General features: G+C 42.0%; 1 protein-coding gene across 8 annotated transcripts in view; it reads right to left on the reverse strand.

Annotated features, from left to right (window-relative positions):
* Positions 1-10,238: 10,238 nt before the first annotated feature.
* nfia (nuclear factor I/A) overlaps positions 10,239-26,517 on the reverse strand; it is a 124,579-nt gene continuing 108,300 nt past the window's right edge. For all 8 annotated transcript variants that reach the window (XM_024258824.2, XM_036211440.1, XM_024258821.2 and 5 more), the window contains one exon: positions 10,239-13,256. In XM_024258824.2, coding sequence (XP_024114592.1) covers positions 13,242-13,256 — 15 coding nt within the window. In that variant the 3' untranslated portion in view covers positions 10,239-13,241. The remainder of the gene's footprint in view (positions 13,257-26,517) is intronic.

Genomic DNA, 26,517 nt, shown 5'->3' on the forward strand with positions numbered 1-26,517 from the left:
TCTAAAAGGTTTTAACTTTGCAACTTTAAACATCTACTTTGTTACCTAGACGACTCCACTGATGAAATAAAATAACAACAGAGTCCTGATACCAAACACGAACCCGACAACACCACTACAGGGTAAATCCAACAGGTGTTAAAAACAGGAAGTTATCCTTTGCTGTTGAATCCGTTTTCACTCATTTCTCAAATAAACCTCGACTGTGAATCTGTGCGCTCTAAACTGAATGAGATCGCACGACTTCAACATGTAACAGAGAGAATCGTGGACGTTTCAGCGCCACCTTCAGGACGTCAGTGGAACCGCAGTGTCCTTCATCCGGCGAGGTTTCACCTCCAGTTGAAGTTCTTCATGGAACAAAGAGGCTCAGAGAGCAGAACCTGTTAATGACTCTCAGAGGAGAAGATGAAGAGCAGTGAGACCGAGTGCAGGAGAAAAAGTTATGACGACATCAGCTAATGAGAGAGGAGGAGGAGGAGGAGGAGGAGGAGGAGGAGGAGGAGGAGGGTGAGCTTTAGACTCAGGGGAGACATTGACCTGTAAGAGTAAATGCCTCCTCTGCAGAGAGATGAAATCATATTTAAAGATCAGAGACTTTAAACCTCAAGCAGCTCCGTGTTTGAAGGACCAAAGAGCAGGAGGAGGAGGAGGACGAGGAGGAGAAGGAGGAAGGTCTGGATTTGACTCTTTATATTTATTTTGTTTCTTTGCTCATTGAAGGAAAACATAGGATGTTTTTAACCTTAAGTTGCTTTATTTTGGTTCAAAACTACATTTTATGTCTAAGAGTCAGTCTTTTCTTCTTTGGGTGTTACAAAATTTGCAATTTGATTATTATTATATTAAAGATAAGTTAAATAGTGCTATATTTTCATAACAGTTCCTTACTGTCAGTGCTGTGGATCAGTCAAACTGAAATTAGAAAATAATAAAAACTGAAAGACTTTTAGCCCTCTGGAGGCAGAATTAAGTTTTAGTAACAGAAAAAATGGTAAAAATCATATGTGCTAGTAATAGGTAGTTAGCATTTAGCTGCTGCAAATCTGCAACGCCTTCCCTGAGAGGGTTAAAATCACATGACATGACATCGTGTCCTCAACAGAACATATTTTCGTGTTCTGTCAGGAAATTGTTTCAGTAGCAAATGTTTGTTGGTTGAAACAACAAAATAAGAAAAGTCAACCTTACAATAACTCACTCACAATTCAAAAATGTATTGTTTCTATGTGTTTATTGCTTCCTGTAAGTATTTTTAGCATAAGGTTTGGTTTAAATGTTAAGTATAAACCTCCTTATTCACTCAAATGTTAAGATTTCATTTAAAGAGTAAGCTAAAGCTGCTGCGTTTCTTCATTTTCTTGTTAACCATTGAGCAGACGAACAGTTCCTATATAAACATAATTATAGCATAAATATTTAAAACTGATTCAGCAAATAAATTAATTTATCCGTTTATGACCACAGAAACTCCAGCAGTTTTTGGGTCAGACGGGTGCAGCAGGAGAAACAATGGGGTTCTGCAGGTGGAGCGTAAACGTCCACTTTTGCTGGATACAAAGATTTAACAAAAATAAACATGTTCTTTCCTAAAGGTAAAACTGTGGACATCCCAGAATAAATCTCAGATCTCCACACATTCATGATCACCAGTCTTTCTCTACAGCACAACCTGAGCTAAAACGTGAAAAGACGATTCCAGCAGGTTGTTGGTGTCTCTGGTTGTCCTGGAGAATATTCTAGGAACTCTGAGATTAATTCTGATCCAAAGTCTTCAAAGAGTCCGACCTCCTTCTACTGGAGAAATTCTGGGCCCAATTCTGGAAAAGTAAAGAAATCTTAAAATTTCGATTTAACCCTTTAACACCTGAGGCGTCGCCGGTGACACTGAGACACAAAATCTTTAACATACTGTAACTTTTTAACCGTAACACAATCAATGTAATTCCAGCAGATTCTGAAGGAGAAAAGCGGCTCGGTAAATTAAAAAACATAAACACTGGAGCTCCAGTGCTAAAGGGTTGAATGAAAACTTTAAAGTCACATGTTCCTCTTTTAATCACGGAGAGGAGAGCTTCTATAGAGGTGTCAAACTCAATCGCACAGGGGACCAAAATCCAAAACACATCTTAGGTTGTGGGCCGAACAAAACAAATATTTATTGAACAGACTAAAACTACATTTTAAAACTTTAAAACCGTAACTTTTTGAACAAAATTACAAAAAGCATTACCTTTGATAGTGTATGCTGTAAGATGAATTTGGCTGCTGAACATGTTAAAATTGATAGCTAAAAATTCTGAAGCTGATAGCTGAAAACGCTGAAGTTGATAGCCAGCTAAACTATTAGCTAAATGCAAAATTAACCTAAAAAACTGTAAAAAGGAAAAAAAGCAGATTAGCCAAAACAGCTAGCATGTAGCTGAAAAGTAACTAAACTTTAAAATAGCCTAAAAAACTGAAAAAAACCTAAATTAGCCAAAACAGCTAGTTTGTAAATATTAACCTAACTCCAAAACAGCCCCCCCCCCAAAAAAAACTAAACTAGTCAAAACAGCAAACATGTAGCAGAAATATTAGCTGAACTTCAAAATAGCCTAAAAATCTTAGTAAATGCCAGAATAATCCAAAAAGCTATCAGAATGGCAATTTTTAAAACTTTAAAACCATAATGTTTTTATATAATTATGAATAATAAAAAGGCAAGAATATTTTACTCTCCATAAAATTATATTACCGGTATGTCAAAATTTTACAAGTTATAAATAAGCGCAAGATAACATCAGGCTATTTATAACAATAAAATAAAATGATCTGGAGGGCCAGATAAAATTCCCCGGCGGGCCGGATCCGGCCCCCGGGCCTTGACTTTGACACATGTGCTCTATGGTGCCCTCTTATTTTGAAAGAGTATTTGTGATGGTATGGGACAGCAATGTTCTAGACTGAACTATGTAAAGTTTCAGAACCACACGGTGGCTGTTACAGGAATATGTTCTTCCTGCAGGACAACTCAGAACCAGTCTGGACTGACCTGCTGCGGGCCAGACTTGTTCTAGTCTTCACGCAGAACCTTTGGATCTTCACTAAAGGTAGAATACAGGAGAGGGGATGGAAATGGGACCAAATTCAACACAAAGCTCAGAAGCTCCTCGTCCAGATGTCTTTATACAGTTGGAAAAGAAGAGAGGATGCTCTCTGTAACCATAGCAACCATTCTACTAACACCTGCTTCAGCATCTGACACCAGCTCATTAGTGGACTAAAGTGGATTTTTTTTTTTGAACAAACGAACAGTTTCCAGTTTGAGATCAATGCTATGACAGAACAGCTGCTGGTGCAATTCCCTCCACAAACCAGTCAAATGACTCTACCAACGTCCAGAGTAGAAGTGATTAGCCCCGCCCCCGCCCCTGCAGCGAGCTGCGCATCGACCGACCTCACGCACGCGCGCCCCCACACCAGTCCCGCTCTGCGGTGGGCGTGTCATCGATCACCGACACAGCGGCGGCTGTGGCTCCACGCTGGGCCGGAGCTCATCACCATTCACCGCCGACACGCTCTTTGATCAATGCTAATGTGAGCAAGCGCGCGGCGTAATCCCCCACTCTAATTGATCTCTCATTACGGCTGATGGGAAGGCGGGGGGCGTGTCTGCGGCCCTTCATTAGGGTGTGTCACCACTGTGTGAGAACGGGGAGGAGGGGCCAAAAAGTTGGAGCTTTTCTCACAAAGGGAGTAATTTGGAGAACAGCTGTGTTTGTGCGTGTATGTTTTTGTTTTGTTTATATGTTTTAGAATGAAGTTTCAATAATATTAACGTGTTTTCTGGACCATAGGGTTCGCTGTATTATAAGGGGGTCTTTAATAGGGGTCTTTTTGTCTACTTAACCCATACACAAGGTGTACCATGCTATGAAGCTATAAAGCTAAAAAAATAATAAATAAACATCCTTACACTATTTAACAAACCGCACTTATTATTTTTTCTTCTCCAAAAAAACATCTGTCAGGAGTCAGCGCTCTGTCTCCTCCTCTGGCCTCCAGCGGGAACAGTCTCCAGAGTACTGACTGCACTACATTTCCCAGCAGCCCCAGCCCACAGATCCTAGATGCTGCTCAGCTGTTCCCAATCAGACAATCACCCAGCTCCTTCTTAAGAGGCACACAGAGCCACACTCAGTGTGAAGTATTGTTTGTGCCACTCTGCCTGCATTACCGAGCATTACTAGTGGACCTGATCTTCTGGTTCTGACCCTGCTTATTCTATGATTGCTTGCCACCTGCCCTGATCCTCACCTGGACTCTAACTACTCTACTCTCTTCTTGGATGATCCCATGGTTGTGAATGACCTTTAGCAGTGCTGTATCCGAGTGACTTGCACAGTCAGAAAAACACGTACGTAGAGTTTGGCTGTATCTCTGTGTGGCACGTGGCAAGCAACCATGCATGTTAGGAGCGCCAACTTTCCGAAGTGCTATAAATCAGAGGCTCAGAGCCACGCTCTGTTGTAGTTTCACCTGGATGTTGGGAAAATTGTCTATTTCAGCACATGAAGTCGTTTTTGGCACTGCGTGTGTGCGCAGTGGTGCAGGCCGGGTAAAGCTTGAGCTATTAAATGCTGTCCGATCTTTGTGTTTTTGTAGTAATTCAGGATGTGGTAAACTTTACCATCATCCACATTGTTTCCCAAGAGCACGACTCACCAGAATCACCGTCTGTGACTCACCTGTGTCTCTCAAAATGCGCACAGCGTGATCCTCTCAGCACTTTCTGCTGCTGTGTCAGCGACAAATGGTCCGACGGTCAATCGAGCGGAGACTTCCCAAAGTTGCACAAGAACTTGGTAAACTTAAAAGATGCATCGGATTATCAGGCCGATTTTTGAAAAAAGTTCAGGCTTTCAAGTGCGCCTTATACAGTGGATCATTTTGGAGGGAACACCATGCAGAGAGGTCCAGCACTCTGAAGATTCCTCAGTCTAACCGGAGAAGGTTCCACCAGAGTTTGAAGCAGGTTCTTCATCTTCTAGCAAAGACTTTAAATAAGCTTTTGTCACAAATGCCCTTATGAGGGGCTGTCGGGTGAAAAATATCCACGACATGGACTGTTCTGTGAACTTCTAGAGAGAAAAAGTTCATGCACAGTTTTCTACAGGAATGCTGCAAGCGACGGGTCATAGTGAACACTTGAGACACACATAAGGGTGAAGGAGGTGAAGCGCAGACATGTCAAACCCCCTCAAACCCTGTGGACTGCACTAGTGCGCACTCCTTGCATGTGACCTGCTAAAATGTATAGAGTTGGTGATCAGAGTAGTTTGAGTGGACGTCCTGTGCGTGCAGCAGTAAGGAGACAAAACTTGCATCTCCTCCTTCACTCAAACAGAGGGGCGGGCAGAGGCGGGCTTAGAGCAAAAGCATCTTTATTTTCTGTTGTTGTTGCATAGGAAATGCACATTTTGCTTCCAGTAAATGTTGTCTGTGTGGACATGGACTCACCGACGGGTCAGAACAGAAACAACAGTCGGACAGGTGAGGAAGAGGAGAACAGAAGGCAGAACCACTGAGGAGGGTCAGTGCAAACTTACGGATCAGAACACAGGATGGGAAACAGTGGCACCACACACAACCAATGGAGACTAGTTAACACTGAACGACTGGTGACGCCAGGCCGTGACCCGGCGCGGCGGCAGCGGAAAACGCCGCCTGATTCCATAAAAGAGTTGTTGAGGCACACGGTATCAGTCAGTTGTGGGTGTGGATGGATGAGGGATGGAGGAGGTTTCCATGGTGATTTGGAGGGGATGATGGGATATGACTGCTCCGGGCCGCAGCCTGTTTTGCCTCCTTTTTCAAGATTGTCGCAAGTTTTCCGAGAAGAGAGACGAAAAGATGCTTCTGAACTCTGTTAACGTCATCCATCACTTTGACTGAAGATCTTCAGAAAAACAGATTTCTGCAGATATTTAAAACAGAGAGGAATCAGCTCCATTCTGATCAGTTATTGTCTGTTTTGTCTTTAATGAACCTCGACAATCCAAAAAACATACAGGTTAATGCGCCGACAAGAAAGACAAATTGATTAAAGAAAATCTATTCATTAGAGGTTCTGACCCATCATTTGACCTCAAAGAAAGACATCAGGCCTCGCCATAGTCAGCGCCGTTTTTCCATCCTGACTAAAAAAACACAGCGATGGATGTGAGCGTACTGGACGGTCACTGGGGGGGTTCAGGTGGGCTCCTTCTCAACAGTCTCAAATTAGGTCCATGAAGCAGAGAAGGCTTGACAGTGAGATCCAGCGTCCCAAAACCACACCCCTTTCTGTCTGCGTTACCATTACTACAGGACCCAAACATCACCAGGATGAACACCAGATCCAGTAACAGTGATTCAGACTGAAGAATGAAGAGGAAGACGAGTCAACGGAGCTCTCCCCACCAGCCGTGATGAATGTCAGTCTGAACGAGAAGAGAAAACGGGAAAGACAAGAGGAAGGATAAAGACTAGCAACTCAGCTAAACAAGCAGACAGACGTCCCTGCTTCTCCAACGACCAAAACTAGGAACCAAGTTACACAACTAACAGGCTCCAAGCCAGCCTGAAGCTATCCAGCGTAATAAACAGTTTACTAAAACAAACTGACGGCCCTCCATTCTCCAACAACTGAGTTAAACTGAACCCAGTCAACTCGGTTAAGCGTTTGATCCTTCGAGTAAATCTCCTCTTCAGTTTTACTTTGAAGCTAAAAACAATGGGTTGATGGTTCTTCACATCCATCAAATATCGTTCCAAATACAAAAAGTTTCCTTTGCTTTCCTCTCCAACAGTTTGTTCTTAGTTGGTTTCTTTCTCTCGTGTCACATGAAAACAACTAGCAGCTTCACCTTTCTTTGTTTTCTTCTTCAAGCAGCTTTGATCAGCTGCAAAAGTTCTGATCCATGTCTGGTTTAAACCAAAGACCCCCATGTTGATGCTACACCTGTCCAATAACATCTCTAAGACGGTTATGGATCTGGAAGGACATCTATGTGCCTTCAGACTGAGGTTTTTCTCCTCCTAAGTCAAAGGAGAAGACACCATGATCCAGGTTTCAACTTCTGTCAGACTGTAGTAAAGTCACGTGAACATCATCATCACTGAGAGGTCTGGCAAGAATCTTTAAGAAATCCAAGAAAACTTCATGCAGATTTCCCTTTAAAATACGTAACATGGCTGTATGTTCACATCTAAAACAGCAGGAACTCCACCTTCCCCTGACAGTCACATGACCTCAGAGCTACTATTGGGTTCACTCATCCAGATCCGGATGGGTCTAAGCTGCCCTGATCCGGGCTGCTTTCTAAGATTCTCAAAGCCTTTAGGAACACTTCTGTTTATTTTGTCCTGAAACTGAAATTATTCTTTGTGTTAAAAAAGAAAAACCCCTCATCTATGAGACATCAGTTACCTGGATAACAGGAAGCAGATATAACCTGATCAATAATGATCCTCGGATTAACACTTAACAACTGTCTCCAATTACTATAATAGTGTTGAATGAATCATGGAATCACTTTATCAGACATTTTAAGAACTATTTAATTATTAAAGTCTTTGTCAGATTATTTCTCAATTGTTTTTGTTAATAATGAATCATATTTGTCGGAGCTAACGTGGTTTTAAAGATGATTTTTAGATCACCTGATGGTCTCTAACAAGCCACCACCTTCAACTGACCCGGATGTACCAAATGTTCCAGTAGGTGAGCCGATCCAACCAAGATTCAAAACTTTTTGGCTCCACCCCAAATGCTGTTGAAACAGGTGAAGTCAACTCCAGTCAATACGGCCGACTCACTTTAGGGTTTGTTTTAATCTACTCCGTAAGAGATTTATAGTCTAGTGTTCGTATGTCTATGATCTGAACCAAGATCTTCACTCATCTTAAAAGAGTTTAACATTTTGGTTTTTGCTGACACAGAATGGACACTTCTGTTTTGGTCCAATCTGTTTCTTATTTCTCCTCATCTTTTTATATATTTTACGAGATTTCATCAGGTTGCTTAGACTTCACACTTTTCCTGAGTAAATATTACTAGATAAATCCAAACAGATGTGATGATCGGACCAAACCAGGTGAAGTCATTGAAACACAGCTTGATCGTCTGGATCAGAGCCGTCCAAAGTCACGACCACGAGCCGTTTTTGTCTTTAACAATCATGAGTTTTGAGATCAACTCTATTAATGCTGTGGTTGGTGTGGCAACATTAAACAAGGGGTGTTTTTTTATTGAATGGAAAAGACATTTTCATTTAATTAACAATTAGTCTATTTTGTAATCTTTCATAAATAGCTGAGCAGGAGCGTTTTTGACTCTAAATCTTCATCTATTGGAAGGTTTCTGCACAATAAGGTAGAATCCTGGTCTCTAAAGAAAGACTTTTGCCCAGCCTACAGAGTAATGCGGAGCAACACCTGTGTTAGGTTTGGTTCTGGTCTAATCCAGGTTTGGTTCTGGTCTGATCCAGAGCAGGTTTCCTCTGATGGTCCTCTTGGTTTGGCTGGTGAGAAAGCTCACCTGAACTCTGGTTTGGACCGAACGAGAATCTGGTTCTTTTGAGAACAAAAGGTCTTTGTGTAGTTGCAGATGAACTCTGGTGCGGTTCACTTCAACACGAATGCAAATGGACTTTCCTCAGACCAAGAGAGAAGGAGAACCAAAGAGAGGAAATGGCTTCAGCTCTGTTTATGTTTAGATTAAAGCATCAGCCCACCGCTTGAATCTGAAGAGAATCTTGAAAAAGTTTGGAGCATCAGCTGTACTTTCCACGTTTTTCCTGCATGATTTTTACAGCCAGTTTGGTCCAGTTTAGTCTTTGGTTCTGTCCTGAGAGCGCCATGTGAAAGCGAAGCAGATAAAGTGGAGGGGGTGTTATCCAGCTCCATTAAATATACCAAAAAACCCCACAAAAACATACATTTTTAACTAAAACAAAAATAATATTCTGTTAATTTATTATCAGCAACAGTTTGAGTCCTGCAGACTTGTTAATGGTTTAAAGTTGTTTGTGAATAAACAGTTGAAGAGAGAAACGGAGGAATTGTCCTTTTTTTCTTTTTCTTCTAGAATTTGCTGAGTCATCAACAAAGTTTTACATGAGAAAACTTCAAATCTACTAGCCGTGTTTATCGGTGATTCTATGACCAGGAGACGCCGCAGCTGAGCCGGCCCATCGACCAGACCCGGCTGCTTTGGGTCAGGACGACCCCCCACCCCTGCATTCCCGCCCCAGTTCTCTGTCTGATCCTGCAGAGCCGGGCCTGTTTGAAGTCCGGGGGGGAATTCCGGTCCAGATAACGCTGAGGCTGCAGAAAACGACTGAGGCCATTGATTCTGGGGGAGTCTGGGGGGGGCACGCTGAAGCCTCTCAGCCTGCTGGTCAATAAGGTGTGAGTGTGGGAAGGGGATTGTCGGATGGAGACTCGGCGAGGGAGCGGCGGCCCGGTGCAGTCATTGTGGAGGCTCCACCCATCACAGCTGCAACAGGGCAGAGATGAAGATGATGGAGATGACGGGAGGGATGAAGAGGAAAGATAAAGAGAAAGAGGAAGAATTGTTTTCTCACCTGTTGCCGTGGTAACAGCTTAGTAACGATTATGGAGGAGCATGCATTTACATCTCATGATTATCGTACATTAGTTATAATCCTGACAGCGAGGCGACCGGCGTTCTGAACAGGATGAGACCGGAGCGCGGAGATACAGGTTCACAGGCACTACATGTCATTCCCATACATCGCTGGATATGCTGGTTTGTTTTTCTTTTCACAGGAGGGGCTCCTCAAAGTCAGTTCTGTCCCTCTCTGAAGACGGGATGAAGTCGTCGAGCCCCTCCTCGTCCACAACCACAGCTGGGGAGGGCCGCTCTTTAACAGTTCCATAGGAAAACCCACCACAGGTGCTCCAGTTCAGACTTCCAGGGGGAAGAGATCAGCTCACTATGGTAACGGGGGGGTGTCTGTAGGAGGCTGGAGTTGCTGTGAGGATGAGTGGGGGGGAGGCGTCTGCAGCTCAAGTTCAGGGTGCTTCAGGGAGGAAGCAGAACTCTGATGAGGATGAAGGACCTGAGGAAGGTCAGGCTCTGGGAGCACTTCAGAGATGGAATGAGCAGCAGTGGATGAGCAGATGGACACGGGTGGGGGGGTAGGGGGGTGCTGCTGGTCAGTGAACAAAGAAAGAGATGGAAAAGAGAATCATGTTGCATAATTAAGCCGTTTATTTCCTGCATGGAATGGTGAACACAAAAGATGATGCCAGAATGCTTTTCTACTCAGAGCCTGCAGGTGGCGCCGTGGCTGCCGAGCTCCTGAAGAAAAACCAGAGCTTCCTCAAAGTCACTAGATTCATCCAAACCTTCAGGAACAAACAGCAAACTGAGACATTTACAGCGATCTGTCACCACAGCGCCCTCTACTGTACGGAGGCAGGAATACGCTCAAATCACCAACAGAGGAAAAGTCCTTAAATACATAGAAAAGGAAAGAAAAAGGAGGAAACAGGAAAGTTTTCAACTTAAATCCAGTTCCCAGAAAACAAAGCAGACCAGGTTCTAAAAATCAGAAAGTTCACAACACGAGTTTTTCCTCATTTCATCATAGTTACAAAATTCCTGCATTATAAAATAGGGCAGCTTTAAAATCAGTGTAATCAATAAAACTATACAACACAGAGGAGCGGAGGCCAGGCCGCTCAAACTGAAGCTCACAGGAACTAAACTCGCAGCACAAATATTGCTTTCAGACTCTTTTGTTTCCTTAAAAACGGTGCAATTCTCTGGAGTTCTTGCTCACAGGCTCGAGGCGCTGATTAGGTGCTCGGCTGCTTCACAAGTTTTTTTTTTTTTCAATTTATTTTATGACAAAATTGTCCGTGCAACTTTTTAAAATTCCCTTCATTGTTTTGAGCCCTGGAAGCTGCAGTTGAAACTTGTTGAATTCACATTTAGTGCAGAATATTAATGCCCAAATCACGGCTGGGGAGGGGGGAGGAAGGGGCAGACACGAGGAGAGGGGAGTGGTAAACCGGCACAGCACCACGCCGCCGCCGCCACTTGCTCCTAACGAAACGTAGGAACGTTTTGCAGCTGTTCGCAGAGGAAAGCTCAAAGCCGGGTGTGGACGGCAGTAATGTGCACAGCAGTAACGTGCACAGCTTAAACGTGCACGACAGTAAAGTGCATGGCACCAATGTGCACGGTGTAACATGCACTTTAGCTTCTGTTGAGGAAAGAAAATAGTGAAGCGGAGGAGTGCAAGCGGGTTTTTTGCATATTCGGCATCCTCCTGACTCGTAACGAGATCGGAACAGAAGTAACAACAGGAAGACGTGAGGAGAACTTCCTGTAGGTTGAAGGTCACAGCAGCAGATGACGAAAAACGTCACCAATCAGATGTGAGGAAGGACATGAGGGGGAGGGACTTACTCAGCAGAGAGGAAGCTCGTTTCAGTCACAGCTCTGGTTTTGGGCCGTCTGTGGATCGAAACCACCGATGTCAAGTAAGGATTGTCTAGAAAATGTACCTGTGACCCCCCTCCCTCAAGATATGGGGGTGGGGGGCATCTGCTCAGCACCCAGCGTCTGAACCGGTGAGATCCCTGCTCCACAAACTCTTAAATTTCGCAAAATGATTGAACCCCCGTAAGTCTGGAGTTGGGGCAGTTGATTTTATATCTAGACGTCCCACAGATGAAGAGTGGGGCTGAGTAAGACGAGGAGGGGGTGAGGAGGAGTAATGGAGAAACTGTGATGCTGCTGGGGGGGGTGGGGTTGGGGGTGCCCGATGTTGGGTTTTCATATTTAGTGTCTTCATCTCACTAACTACATAATCTATGTCAAACTGTCACTAACACTAGAACATGCAGATATTTTAGTCATTTTCGTCGGAGGAGGATTGTGGTTTTTCTGAAAAACAAACTCAGGTTCGCTCTGCCTCTTCTTCACTAAGCCACACCCCCTGATTTCACTCTCACAGCCCATTGGATAAGTGCAGAACGAAATGCTGGGATTGGAGGGGCTTCAAGGAGGCCAGACCAATCACAGGGCAGCCTGTTTCCGGGCGGATTATCTGTCCAGCAGGAAGCTAAAAAACAGTTTTAGAACAAACAGGAAGTGCTTGGTAAAATAAATTAATCGCTTTGCGTCTTTTTTTTTGTTTGTTTTAAACTAAATAAAAACTTTTGGCTGCTTTAAAAAACAAAAACGATTGTTTAAAATGATATTAAAGGGATTCTTCTATCAAACTAACAGCTTTACAAGATGAACAAACAACAAAAAATAAACAACAAAAGTGAGTACAGATCCTCGTTTTTCCCACAATGCTGTTGATGTCTTTTGTACCCCAGTATTTTAGAGTCCCAGAGGTGTGAGTGGACTTGGAAGAAACATTTTTGTGGATTTACTTTTCAACAGCGCGCTTTCGCACAAACACCCCCTCCCCCCACAGAATTGCACTTTCCTCGTGATCCATATTCTTCCAGTAAAGTTGTTCGTCCTCTCTTGCCTGCTTCGCTGCTGACCCCAGAAAACCCCCCCGCCCAACGCTGTGTGGCGCTCTGAATCTGCCCCGAACTGGAGGATGGACAGAGGAGGATGGGGGGGTTACTGAAATGGTGGCAGAGAGGAAAAAGCAATGAGCCTCCATACAACCAGTGTCCAGCTGCAACGCTTCTTACCATCCACCCCCCCTTCCTGCTTCAGTAAAATAAATTAATCACTTTAATACTCCACCGGTGAATATGTTCATCTGACCCCCCCGCCCCGGACCATCCCACGATAAGGTCAGGTGTAGTTCCTGTAAAAGCAGGCTGGGGGTGCTCAGCCCCTCCCATCACGCACTGGTCTGTTTCCAGAAGCTGCTGATCCAGTGTAATAAGGGTTTATTTGTGTGTGTGGGGGGGTCTGTGGTCTGGTTGGTGGGGGTTAAGGGGTGGGTTCTGGGTCTGTCACTACACTGACATGGGATCCGTACGTCTGTAGGGAAGTCTGGGACAGACTCATTAGGATGGAGGTGGAACAGCGGGGGGGCGCTGGAGCCGCTGGAGCCATGCTGATGCTGCAGTCTGGCGCTGGGATAGGTGGGGGGGTAACGGACAGGTGAGACGGGGCTTTTCAGTCACAGCTGGCATCGAAGGTCAGAGGTGGAGAAGGAGACTGCAGCGGCATGTTGCACAGGGAGGTGGGGGCACGTCAAGGGTCCTTATCCCAGGTACCACTGTGGAGACACAAGAGCAGATCTTGTGTTAGGGCTCAGTCACAACCGACCTTATGGGTGGATACGGGCTGCCGGAGGGGAAAAAACAAGCAAACCTGTACGGGAACACAGATAGCTCACACCAAATAGCAAGGATGAGCAAAAATGTCCATGCATGTTTTTTTCTGCTGGCATGCTACGTTCAGCCGTTTACAGCACGGAGGGTAAAGTAGGTGAGACACAGATTTTCATTTTTTGAACTCTGGCATCAGAGTTGTAGACGAGCTGCAAGTTTTTGAAGTCTGTTAACGTATTACCGTCTTTTAGAGATGAAGGCATGAATCATCTTCTTTGTATCTGCACATTAAAGTCTCTGTCTGATTGAAATGCTTCATTGCTCATTCAATGTGAGGCTGAAATTCAAAACAGAGTTCTAACTTTTGGTCTTTCCTTCTCTAAAAATCAGCTGCTTAATCACCTTCCCCCTTTGCTTCTCGTTTCCAAAAATGACTTCTGTTGATAGTTTATCTGAATTCAGTTTGACAGCATCCAGGACTTGAGCTGCTCTAAGCAGCTGCAAACTCTATAAAACTAAGCAACCACACAAAAAGTCCAAGTATGAGAAAAAGTTAAAGGGAAGTACTTTTTGTGAACTTATGAAAGATTCTTTTCCTTTCTCCAAGTAAAGCCAATGAAGAAAAATAGCCTGGACAATGTAACTTATTGTATCATATCACAGTAGAGTCAATGCAATGTTACAACTCAAAGCACAGGCTGTTTTTCATGGACTACTGTTAGAAAAACAACACAGTGAGATAAAACTTTCCTGAATTTAATTTATCAAGAACAATGTTGCATATGTTTAGTAAGTTGGATCTCTGACAGCTCTAAACACTAGCACTTCCCCCAAAGTAGAATGTTTCTATTGTGCTTCTCTTACATTCAACAGAAACAACATTTGCTCCAATTCAGATTTTTTTTAAGGATAGTAGTTTCTTGTTTGCAACAGGAGTTTTGTTCTAAAAATAACTTCCAATTGGTGAAATTTGTGAACTAGAAACTTTATGGAGGTATTGTAAAATACAGTAATTGTACATGTCTTAGGGCTGTAAAACCGTTCACACACTTTACACATTTTTCTCAGACAGACGTGAAGTTTTTCACACTTTTATCTCTCGCTTAAGGGGTAACCAAACACTAAATCAACTTTTTTGTCTGTTGACCTCTATAAATGGGGCTTTAAAAGTGGTGTCTGTTGGTTGTTGCGAAATGTTGCCAAACTTATTGATTATGATGCCAAACTTATTTAATTACTAAAAAATATAGTCAAAAACCATCTCCTACAGGTTAAAATGAGGTATTACAGTTTAATTCTGTGATTGGTCAACTGGTGTGAGACTTAGAAGTTTGACCTCATCATGCTCTGAGTTCCAGTATAAAAAACCCCGCCCATTTTTTATGTACTGTAACGGTCGGTTGTTGTCGTGTTAGCGTTAGCATGGCTTATAGGTGTTTTGCCTTCAGTTGTTAAAAATCTACTAGCTTGCACAACTTTCCAGATGACATGGAAATTAGGGAACAGAGGTAGAGTGTAATTGGCATCAAATCCAGTGAACTCAGTCCTGGTGATGGATTTGAAATGAATATTTCACTTGGAATTGTTTGCTTAATATGTTGGCTAGGGCTGGGAATCACTGGGTACCTCACGATACAATATGATACGCGATACATGGTTCACGATATCGATAATATCGCGATACTGCGATAATTGGTAAAAATCCTCTCTAATAACTAGCATTATATAGAAGAACGTGTTTTTTTTGTGAAAATATATCCCCATCTATATTTTTTAGCTTAAACACAATCATAATAAACAACTTTTCTTATTTTGTGCAACAAATTATAGACACTTTTGTGCAATATTGTTGAAATCAGTAAGACTATGTCTTTGACGAGCATTGACAACAACTGAATTGGAATTATCTGTCAAATTTAATGTTAACAATAGTAAACATGATCAGCATTGCCACTATTTAGGGCAGAATTGTTGTAAACAGAACAAAAATTAAATAAATCAAGTGACAACAGCTATCTACCTCCAAAAGAACGTCACACCAAAGGATGATGAATATAATGTTTTACAGCCTCTCTCAAAATTGACCTAATTTTTTGTTCACTTTTCCTTTACTTGAAAAGGGCTGAGCATCCAAAAATGAAGGCTGATTTACTCAGACTGTCACTTGAGATAATTTTTCCAATCAATTTTCCATTTGGTCAGTCAGCAGTCAATAGGTAAAAACCTTAAAACACACACAATAATGGCAAATATAATTTTAAGTGCTTCAATTAATTAGCAACCTCCCTAATTTTACAGTGAATTCATGTACTTTAGTTTAATTACATTTAAATTTAAGTTCATACATCAAATCCTGCTTTTTTTGTTTAAAAATTTATTTAAATTAACATTAGCAACAAGTGATTACATTGTTTGAAAACGTCACATTATAAATTTACCAAAGTTACACCGTACAGCAGCAGGTTAAACATTGAAGTGTATGAAAGCGAAAATTCCGACGCTCCTTGAAGTGTACACACGCAACTGCGCAGCACGTGCCCAGTTCCCTCTGCAAACAGGAAGTAAGTGAGCGCTGACATTCTAGCGCTCAGACAAAGTCACTTCTTACCGGGTGGATCTCCTACAGATGGAGGATAAATGCTGACAGATAGACATGCGTCACACACGCGCTACAGAGCCTGTATCTCACCGGTGCTTCTCCCGAATGAAGTGCGTGCATCGCTATTAAAAGTCCGACGGAGCGCGTCCATCTGCGCAATAGTTCCGGCGCGCGACTCGCACGCTCAGCGCAACAGCCTCTTTAAATGACAATATAATATCGATACTTGGTGAGAACCCATCGAGAATCGATCGCAGGACTAAATATCGCGATATATCGCAATATCGATATTTTGGCACACCCCTAATGTTGGCCTTTATCAGCTATGCTGCTAGCAACATTTTACCACTCTCAGACACGGGTCTCCTTCAGACCTGTTAACCCTCAGCTGCGCCGGTAACCTCGCTATCGGCCATTGCAAAAACAGCGTCTTGAGCCAGCGGCTCGAAACAATAAGGTTCAGGACCAGGTGAAAAATCCTCAACCTCCTCAGAAAGTTCTGTGGAGTAACTTGCATCATTTTGCCCAGTACCACTCTCCATGTTGAAGACAAGCTAACCTAACTGTCAATCATATATCCAAGCCACACGTCCACCACTCAGTCCGCCACCTCTCGCCCTACCTCCTTTTTTGGGGCATTTTTCAAATTTGGGTTGAGAATGGAGTCAGCCTCCAACTGCCCTGTTTGGTTACCCTTTAAACTCTCAAAGTTCAAACCTTCATGGATAAATGTGTCCAGTGTAACAGAATCAAACAAAAGATTTGCAACTAATCGGAGATAAACGGTAAATTTGGAGAGCTGAACGCATTCTGTATTGGAGACACAGCTTGGAGAAGGTTGTTTGTCAGTGGTCTACAGCCAGTCAGGATGCAGAACACAATGCACTGTTAAAAAAAAGGAGCATGCTAAATTGTACTAAGAGAAATCCATGAAAGGGTGAAACTGCAAAAGTGATCTGAGAAACAGCGAGGGACCACTGTATTTGAAGAAGCATCAAAATGAAAGTGTGTATCAGTTGATCTGGATCACCCTCCTAATCAATGCTTCTGCACACAGCAGGTACCCCCCATGAATGATGGGGACAAGAACAAGACTGTAGGTCTACTTATTTCATAAAACACAAAGATCAAATCCTCCAGCCCTTTTCATAACCATCACTATAAATCTGATGTGCTGACATGCTGAGTGCAGATTTAAGATTTATAATCATTCCATTGTCCTATTAAAAAACAAGACAGTTGGCACAAATGAAGGCAGCTGTAAACTTACCCTGTCACACTCACAGACGTACACACAAACACTCGCACCCATAGGCACTCACACACACAATGTTCAGATTCATGCAAACACACACTCACTTACTGTCTTGATTCAAACACACGATTACACACAGTTCACATTCATGCTAATATACTATTTTAAATCAAACTGCAGCACTTTCAGTCCCAGATGAAGCTCTCACACAAGTACACTTAAGATTTATCCATATTTCACATCACACACACTTTTCAGATTTACTTACTCACTACGCACTCACACTATTCCAACTATCACAAATACTGCTTAGATTCACACATCCCAACACATTCACATGCTACTCAGATTTACACACACACTGTTCATATTCACACACACACACCAGTGGTCCTCTGTATCCTACTCCATCCCTTGTGGAACTGCCCAGCAGCTGGTTAGGGGTGGTTGCTGTTTTTGTGGTTGGTGCATTGGCTCTTTGAGCTGGTTGCCCCCCTGTCCACTGAGTGAGGGTGGGCCATTGAATTCATTAAATGAGGATCATTTCACAACTGAGCTGGGGGGGTTGTTTGTGTCCCCTTGGGGTACAGTTTGGGTCTCTTCCTTTGTGTGTTGGGTCACTCTGCATTTCCACCGTTGCCTTGACTACTGGACCCTGACTGCTCTTGGCTTGCCATCATGTGGGCATCTGGGAGCCTGGTCTCTACTCTGACTGATGCTTCAGAGGCCTCTTGCTCTCTGGAGACAGGGGCTCCTGTGGAGCTCTCTCCAGACCTGTCTTTGGGTGGTTGGTACTGGGTTACCAAGAGTGGAAGTTTCAGTGCTCCATCATAACGGAGAATTCAAGGGAACTTCTTTGCCTGTGCTCTCCCTGAGGGCTCTTTATGGGAAGGGGGACCAGGCCAGGGTTTACATCTTCCCTTCACACTCCTCTGAGTGGGGCTGCCTTCAGACCTCTGTGCAAACATGGAAGTTTGTTTGTGCGGTGACATGCCTGATGTCTAAAATTTACATCCAGTAGTGTATGTTGGTATATACAGTTACTACCAACTTTATTAGGTATACCTTGCTAGTACTAGATTACCTAAGAACCGCCTTAATCCTTGGTGGCATAGATTCAATAAGGTACTACAAACATTCCTCAGAGAGTTTGGTCCTTATTGACATGACAGCATCACACAGTTGCTGCAGATTTGTTGAGTGAACATCCATGCCTAAATCCACTGAGTTGCTGCCATGTGATTGATTAAGAATTTGTAGCGAGGAGTTGGACAGGTGTGCCTAATAAAGTGGCTGGTGAGTGCAGGTTTGTGCAGACTGTGGTTATTTGTGTGGTTATTGGTGTTTGAGCTAATAACAGAGTGTGTTGTTGTGCAATAAAATGCAGCTGTAAACAGTTATGACAATGATAACATTAAGCTTTATCCAATTTTTTGTTGTGTACTTTTATGCTTTCTTTCTTTATGTACAGTGTTTTAGTTTTTTTTACTCTTTACCCCTTAACCCTTTTCCTCTATCCTAATCATATTTTCTTAAGCAGTCTCTCAGCATCAGAACTTTTACTTCTAATCTAATAATACATAAACTATTAAGTAAAATAAACTAATTGAAATTACGTTCATTTTCAAATGCAAAAGGGGTTTGTACAGATACACACCTGGTTTGACAGAGGGAAATAGAACAGAATCTTAACTTTAAAAATGAAACCTGTCCAACCCAAGATCCTCTCAGGATCTGTATTGAACAAATAGAAAAAATAGATGTATATTAATTAAATTATTTATTGTGGAGGGTTAGTCAGGATGGAAACTAAGATAGGTAATACTGTGGAACACTCTGCCTGGTAGAATAATACTAATGCTTTAATAAAGACAAAATGAGTCTGCTGCTTGGAGTAAAGCCATCGTTCCACGTCAAGAAGTAAGGTTTGGACATCTGGTGAAAATAATTATTTCCTAGTAAAACCTCAAAGGCATCCAGGAGGAGACCCAGGAAACACTGGAGCGGTTCTATCTCTGCTGGTCTGGGAACCAGTAGGTTCCTCGTGGAAGAGCTGGAAGGAATTGGAGAGGGGGTTGTGTCCCCATGAACCGCAGAAAAAGAGAGATATTATGTTGTGTTATTTCAATTTGTTATTTTAAAGACTAATACTGACCTTGTGTTTGTGTTTTTTGTTTTTCAGTGTAGATGCTGCTGCTGCCCTCTATTGGCAGTAAGAGGACATTTGCACCAGCGGGTGAGAAATGTTTTCCTGCAGACTCCCTGTGATCCAGCAGGCTTAGTTCTCCTCAGACTTACATGATTTGTATTAGCATGCACACATTTACACGAGGGTTCAACCTACCAACAGTATTGACCCACAAACGTTCACCTTTGACGAACCTCTTCTACCTCACAGACTTGTAGAGTTCATGTTCGTCCTTACGTTACATCCTGTCTGGTTGCTAAGGACGACCAGACGACCTGGGACGTGACCGAGTCCCTCCTGCCCCCCACAAAGACCCACAATCCTGTTTTTGTTTCAATAATCTGAGGATCATTCTAGCGTGCACTTCTTCACACGTGTGTACATCAACACACACAGACACAATTTTTAAAAAATGTACAAACAGTTAAAGTATTTTAAAGAAAAAGTTAAATTTATTATAGTTTGTGGGCACGTGCATGTGTGTGTGAGTGTGCACGTGTGTTTGAGGGAGCTGTGCAGGGTTTCTCTGCACTCTGTTGGTCCTGACTTGTTGTAATTCTACTGCTGCGTGTGTGTGTGTCCGTCTGCGTGTGTGTGTGTGGTGATAGAGGAGAAGACTGGAAGGTTAGTTTTTAATCAATACAACTTGCTGACGCTGGGACTTTCTACCTCGCTCTCTCCCCCCTCTGAGTGTCCCCCCCCACCTCCTGCACCGCACCGCAGCCCCTCCCTCTGTCCTGAGAAGACTCTGAAGATGAAACTCACAGGCCAGACAGCCTGTGTGTGTGTGAGAGAGATTCAGGTCCCACAGAGTGGCACTTTAAAGGTGCAGTCTGCAGTTTTTCCATGTTTGGATTTGGTCAACATCAGTAATGAGCCTCTGCTTTGTCTGTGCACATCAACACACACCTGTAGAGATATCCTCACGTGCACAGTCTGGTCATAATAACCACAAAACAAGATAACCTTTGCTTTCTACATTCTTCTTAGACTGTTCTTTTTTTTCAAATCATTTTATTTTTATCTTATCGTATTCTATAATTATCTACTGATAATCAAATTTATTTTTGCCTAATGTTATACAAGTCGACAGATTTACTGTGTTGGTTTTTTGTATAACAAAAGACATAAATCTGAAATTCATCCTTAAAGATCCTCTTTTGATCCCTTTTTAAAGAGTTCCCAGTGGTCTTTTAATTATGATTATACTGTAATCAGCAAGAATTTTTAAAACTGTGTTGTTTTCTAGGACATAGTTTCTCCAGATTTCCCTTTAATTTGTGGTGGAACATTATCGCAACAAAAACGGCGAGCAACATCGGATCCATCCAGTCGTAGAGTTTTGATCCAGATTCCAGCTCAGACAAGAAAAACAAAGACGTACATGAGTCTATTCATCAACAAGTGGATTCATCAGAATGGAACACAGCATGGAGCTTGTGGCCCACCCAGGGTATTTTTTTTACATCACAAATATAGTCTTTTCTCTTTTTTTTTTTTTTGGCACCTCTTGATTCAAAGCGATTTGAATAAAGAAATACTAAGAAAACTAATTCTAATTTTAATATTCTTTACACATGTCCACCATCATCAGAAAAATGCCAAACTAACCCGTTAAAAACACAATTTTCTATTAGAGTAGGTAGATTACTTCCTGACCAGAGAACAGTATAAAAAGAAAACTGTGCACAGACTGCAGGTGTGCATGAATACAGACACGCTCCTGCTTTTCTTGGGATCTCTCTTCAGTTGCAGCACAAGTTTAGATCTAATGGGACAGAAATGCAGCTGAGCATCACGTCATTCCAGACAATAAAACACAGTAGTGTGTGTCAGGACGTCACAACCACAGTCCACAAACCCTCTGGAGACCAGCTCTGTGAAGATCACCTGCTTTTTGCAGCTTAATTTGTTCTCATTCCAGCAGGTTTCAAATCACCTGGACTCCACTCCACTTTCATCCAAACACACCTGCAGGAGTGCAGCCTGCTAACTTTCTGTTTCTAATAAAAAACACTGAAGATCAAATTATTTACTGCAAATTAAATATAAATCTTGAAAAAAAAAGTTATAATTCCCCCAAATAAATATGATTTCATAAAATGTATTTAAAAAAGTGAAAGCTTATACCTGTCATGCACCAGTACAAATGTGTATTTAAATAAAAGATTTCTCTGCAATCCATCACATGATCAACTAACACTGGTGTGGTAAACCAAAAGTCTGGATTTCTTCTGTAAATAACCGCATTTTAATTTAACAAAACTATTCAATTACTCCTGTGGTCTGTAGACACTATGAAATTTATTTCTACCTAAAAAAGAAAACGTGAAAAATTGTGTAAATCATTGTGTTGGAACAACAAATTGTCCAAAGGTGTTTTTTCCTGGGCAAAAGAAACCCTCGACTTCCCCAAGTTGCACAGCTCTATCGATCTGTTCGTGTTGGAGTGCACAAGAAATAAACAATGTATCCAACTGTGGTGTTGATTTGCACATGCGCTGCCCGCAGAGCTCACTAATCTGAACACCTGAGTCTATGGCAAGCCCAAAGAGCCAAAAATCACAAGAATTTCTATCATGAACTCTGTATTTTGGGTGCATTTGGACTGTATTTGAATAAAGTCTCTGTTTTCTGCAGCAGAAAACACATGAAATAAATTTTGTCTTTTTATGTGTCAAAGTTATTTTAAACACTTCCTGTGCAAAATAAACATTTGGATTTGCAGGGATTTGATCAAAACGATAAAACCCCCAAGAATCCAAATTTAATGTAAATATTTGTTTTCCAGGATTTCTGATTAGTTTATAATAAAACATTCTCAATGTTTAGAACAGTTTTTGAATGACTGAACTGTTTTGGTTGATACCTAAATACCCACGGTTAAGAAATCCACTGATTAATCCTGTTGATTTTTTGTCCCTACTAGTTTGCCGTACACTCTAGTGTCCACCTCAGCTAGTTTCCTTTGCAGTCGGTTCACATTTTATTTCAGTCACACACCAACCTGAGCAAATGCAACATAAATGTGCTTTTATAGTTTAGTTTTTCTGAACTTGAATTTCCTGAAACCTAAGCTTCGATTTAAGTTCAAAACTTTGAAGAAGCAATGCAAAAGAGCTGATCGATGCCTGTGTGTGTGAGCAAGGTTCAGTTACATCCCAGGAGCAGAGGAAGCACTGAGGGTGGTTTCCCTTCAACTCAGTGTGTGTTTGTTTGTGTGTGTGTGGAGTCATCATCTGCCTTTGTGTCCTGTTTGTACAGTTTTCAAGGTCACAAACGCAAAAATGTAGTGCAGTGCTTGTGTTGTAACTCACTTACGGTGGATTGGATTGTGCATTCATTTGTGTGTGTGTGTGTGTGTGTGAGTGTAGTGCTGACTCAGGATAAAACAGGGATGGTTGGGAGACAGACACTGTTGCCTTTAGAGCATCTCTGATGGTTTTATTCTTTCTTTTTGATCAGTTTGGTGAACCAAATCCTCAAACTCCCTCAGTGTGCTGCACTCCTTCAGCTGCACTGCCCTTTCCCTACATGCTGCATAATAAACAACCTGGACTGAAACCTGAAAATGCATTTATTCTTCTATTGAAGAATAAATGTTCACAACTTCTTCTTTTTTTAACACATAGTTATTGACTTAAAGTGAAATCACACAGCAGGCAGCAGGTAAATATTGTTAATAAAATAATCATGACTGCATTGTTGGGGCTGTCAGACGGCAATGTTTAGTGAATGTAACTTTCATTTGGCAGTCATGCTTGCTAAATATGTAATAAATACAATTTTGATTTTTTTTCTATTTTCTTTTTAAAACTAGAAGCTCTTCCCAATCTGAGAGACTCAACTTTAGTTTCTCTGACCATCTACATTGAGGATTTTTTAAAAATTATTTATTGATGTTTTGCTACATTAACAAAACAAATAAACAAAACACAACAAAACAAAAAACGGTTTCGTTCATGTCTTCTTAAAGAAAGAATTGTCACTTTTTCAGGTTAAATGAGTGTTTGATTGAATATGTATTAATTAAAACTACAAGCAAGTTGGGAATAATTATGAATAATAACGAGGTAGCAAAATTACAACTTTCTGTAACAATGTGTTTCATTGCTTTCTATTATTAGTATTAAAGTCATTTGTAACAACATGAAGGGTCACCTTTTGTTCAAATAAATCTGAAAACTCAAGGTGAGCTGCCCACATGACTAAATGTTTAATTAGTTTTGACATGTGGACTCACTTGAGGGATATGTTTCTGGTTTCTCATTGGTTCAGACTCATCAGTGATGATGTCACTGTGACCCTAAACACTTTAAACACTAAAAGGATCTGTACGTCTGCAGTGATGTTAGAGTTGATTATCACTTTTGTGTTATTGTTTCTTAAGTTGATAATCCCATACAAAGTTTAGTTTTAAAACTCATATTAAAAATCAGTTTATACGTTATAAAAAGTATTTTTGAAAAAACTAGTTGATGAAACTGAAAAGAAGCAGAAATTTATTAATACAAGTTTTTTTTACTTAAAAAACTGAAATAAAAGTATTATGGATTGAAAAAAAACAAGACATAGTCATAACCTGAATAATGGATTTGATTAAATCTAATTGGTTATCTAAATAAAGATCAATTCTATTATTCATTATGCTAAACCCAGCCAGAGTGTGTGTGTTTGTGTGATTTGATGCCAGCTCCCTCAGCTTTGTCTCCATTGAAAACTGCCACAGTTGCCCACGGCAACCATCAGGCTGCCCCCGTGGGCACCATGCCCACTCTCCGACAAAAGGGACACCATCTGCCCCCCACCCTTCATAATAAAAACCACAGGAATGCACAGACTGTCCCGTTGGTCACTATGGTGACGAGGCGCGCTCGGGCTGACTTCTGTTCCTGTCTGTCTGTCGTTTTCCTGACCTGAAGTTCAGAGCGGCTCAGCGCTGCACCCAAACAGAAACCTGAGTCCAGATTTTAGCAGAGTTCTCTGCAGAATCCAGGTACAGACTTTCATGCTGTTCATAGAAGTGCACACTGATGAGGTTCACGCTTCTTCACGGTTTTAAGAAAGAAACAGAAAAACTTGACATCTTACTGGATACCTTCTGTTTATCTTCTCAACCCCCTGTCAGGGTCATGGGGTTGCTGGAGCCTATCCTATTTACTATTGTGTGAAGGCGGTGTGCACTCTGAATTGGTCACCAGTTTGTTGTAGGACCACATGCAAATCCCCAGTTACACTCTCTCAAAAATAATCAATCAGGCCTCCAAAATCACTCAAACAGCTCAATCTCCTCTCAGTGACCTGTACAGGCGAGCAGTGATGAGGAAAGCCACCTCCATCACTGTGGACACTACCCACCCTCTCCATCACTCTTTCTCCTTGTTGCCATCAGGCAGGAGATACAGAACATCGTTGGCCAGGAAAAACATCTACAAAAAATCATTTATCCCCAATGCAGTCACTCTGCTTAATTTTCAATAGCACTTAAATTGTATGCATGTGGATGGTGAATTATGTGTTTTTTAGGATCTCTATGACTTTTGATTTTCTATATATTTATTAACGTTTTAGCTTTTTTAACTTTTATCAATTGAATCAATTTTATTGTCTTCTGCCGTGTTGAAAGATGAATTTCTGTTCATTGAACAGACAATAAAGTTTATCTATCTATCTATCTATCTATCTATCTATCTATCTATCTATCTATCTATCTATCTATCTATCTATCTATCTATCTTAACCTAAGCATATGTTTGGACTGTAGGAGGAAGATGGAGAAAACCCAAGCATGTACAGGGAGAACATGCAAACTCCACACAGAAATGTCCCAGCCGAGCTGGGAAGCGAGAACGCTAACCACTACACCACCATGCAGCCCTTTACGGTTTACATTTCTCTGAATTCTAGTCAAATAAACAAGAATTTCGCTAATGCTACGGCCACAAATACAACTGCCACCGTGCAATGGGGGGGCATTGGAAGAATCTTCAAGATGACGTCCGATACGTTTGAAAATCCTTGACGTGGTCAGGAACGTAGACAGCGGCCGTCAGGCGTGCAGAATAGCTCGCTTTAACATAACCCTGGGTTACTGTGTGGCTAGCGGCCGGTGACACTTGATATGGATGACCGCCGTCCGGAGACATTTACACATCGACCAGGTAGAGCTGCTGCGACTGCACGGCCACCTGCCAGAATTGATGAAAAACTTGCAAATGCATGGTGGCATTTTGTGATAGGGGACTGCAGCCTAAGAATGTTTGTTTTAAGAAAGAAACAAGGAATATTTTACTCTGAATTAAATTAATTGTGATTTATTTTGTAGATAATCTCTTATACAGTAGCTCCCTGTTTAGCATTTAGTTAAATTCAGTGTAAAGATTTGTGTTGAAGAGAAATGAGACAAATATATTTGGAAATGTGCAGAATCTTAGAGACATTTTCTCCACATGAAAGTTTCTTTAAACTTTCTTTTCTGAGCCTAAAAGCCACATCAAAAGAACAAAACTACAAGTCTGCTTTCCAAAAATGTCCTCTCCTCTGGAGTGAAGCTCTGCTTCAGTTTGCTCACAGAGACCTCCAGGATCTGCTGACTCTTGAAAGGGGAGCTGGTGTCTGCAGACGAGGATCTGAGGAGACTCTGAACTCCTCATTAATCCAGACGCGCCCCACAGAGACGAGCTGCAGGAGGAGGAGGCTCTGCTTCAGGCAGCACACACACACCTGGGCCACGCCTGTGTGTTTGTGTGGGGCCAGCGACAGGGTCAATAAATTGACAGGCTGTCACTGCAGGCCACCGCACACGCACAAACACACCAGAGCGATCAAGCATGTCTGAATTATCAGGAGACGACTCCCACCTCATTGTCATCTACACTCTTGGAGTGTGTGTGTGAGAGATGAGTTAAGTCAAGGCTGGAGAATCGTTACACTCTTCATAAATCAGCTGGCAAACAAACCCTGACCTGCACACACACCGGTGTTAAAGGTGGGTGTTGCATTCACTGACCAGCTGCTGTGCAGTAAATATTATAGCTCTGAAATGAACTGCTGCTCGCCGATCCAGTTATTCTTGCTTAGTCATATTTATACTCACATGCTGCTGCAGGAAATATGGATGAAAGTAAATTTAATAAAAGCTGTTTGTGGCTTAAACATAATGAC

Source organism: Oryzias melastigma, linkage group LG4 (assembly GCF_002922805.2).
Source record: "Oryzias melastigma strain HK-1 linkage group LG4, ASM292280v2, whole genome shotgun sequence".
In the NCBI taxonomy this organism is placed as follows: domain Eukaryota; kingdom Metazoa; phylum Chordata; class Actinopteri; order Beloniformes; family Adrianichthyidae; genus Oryzias; species Oryzias melastigma.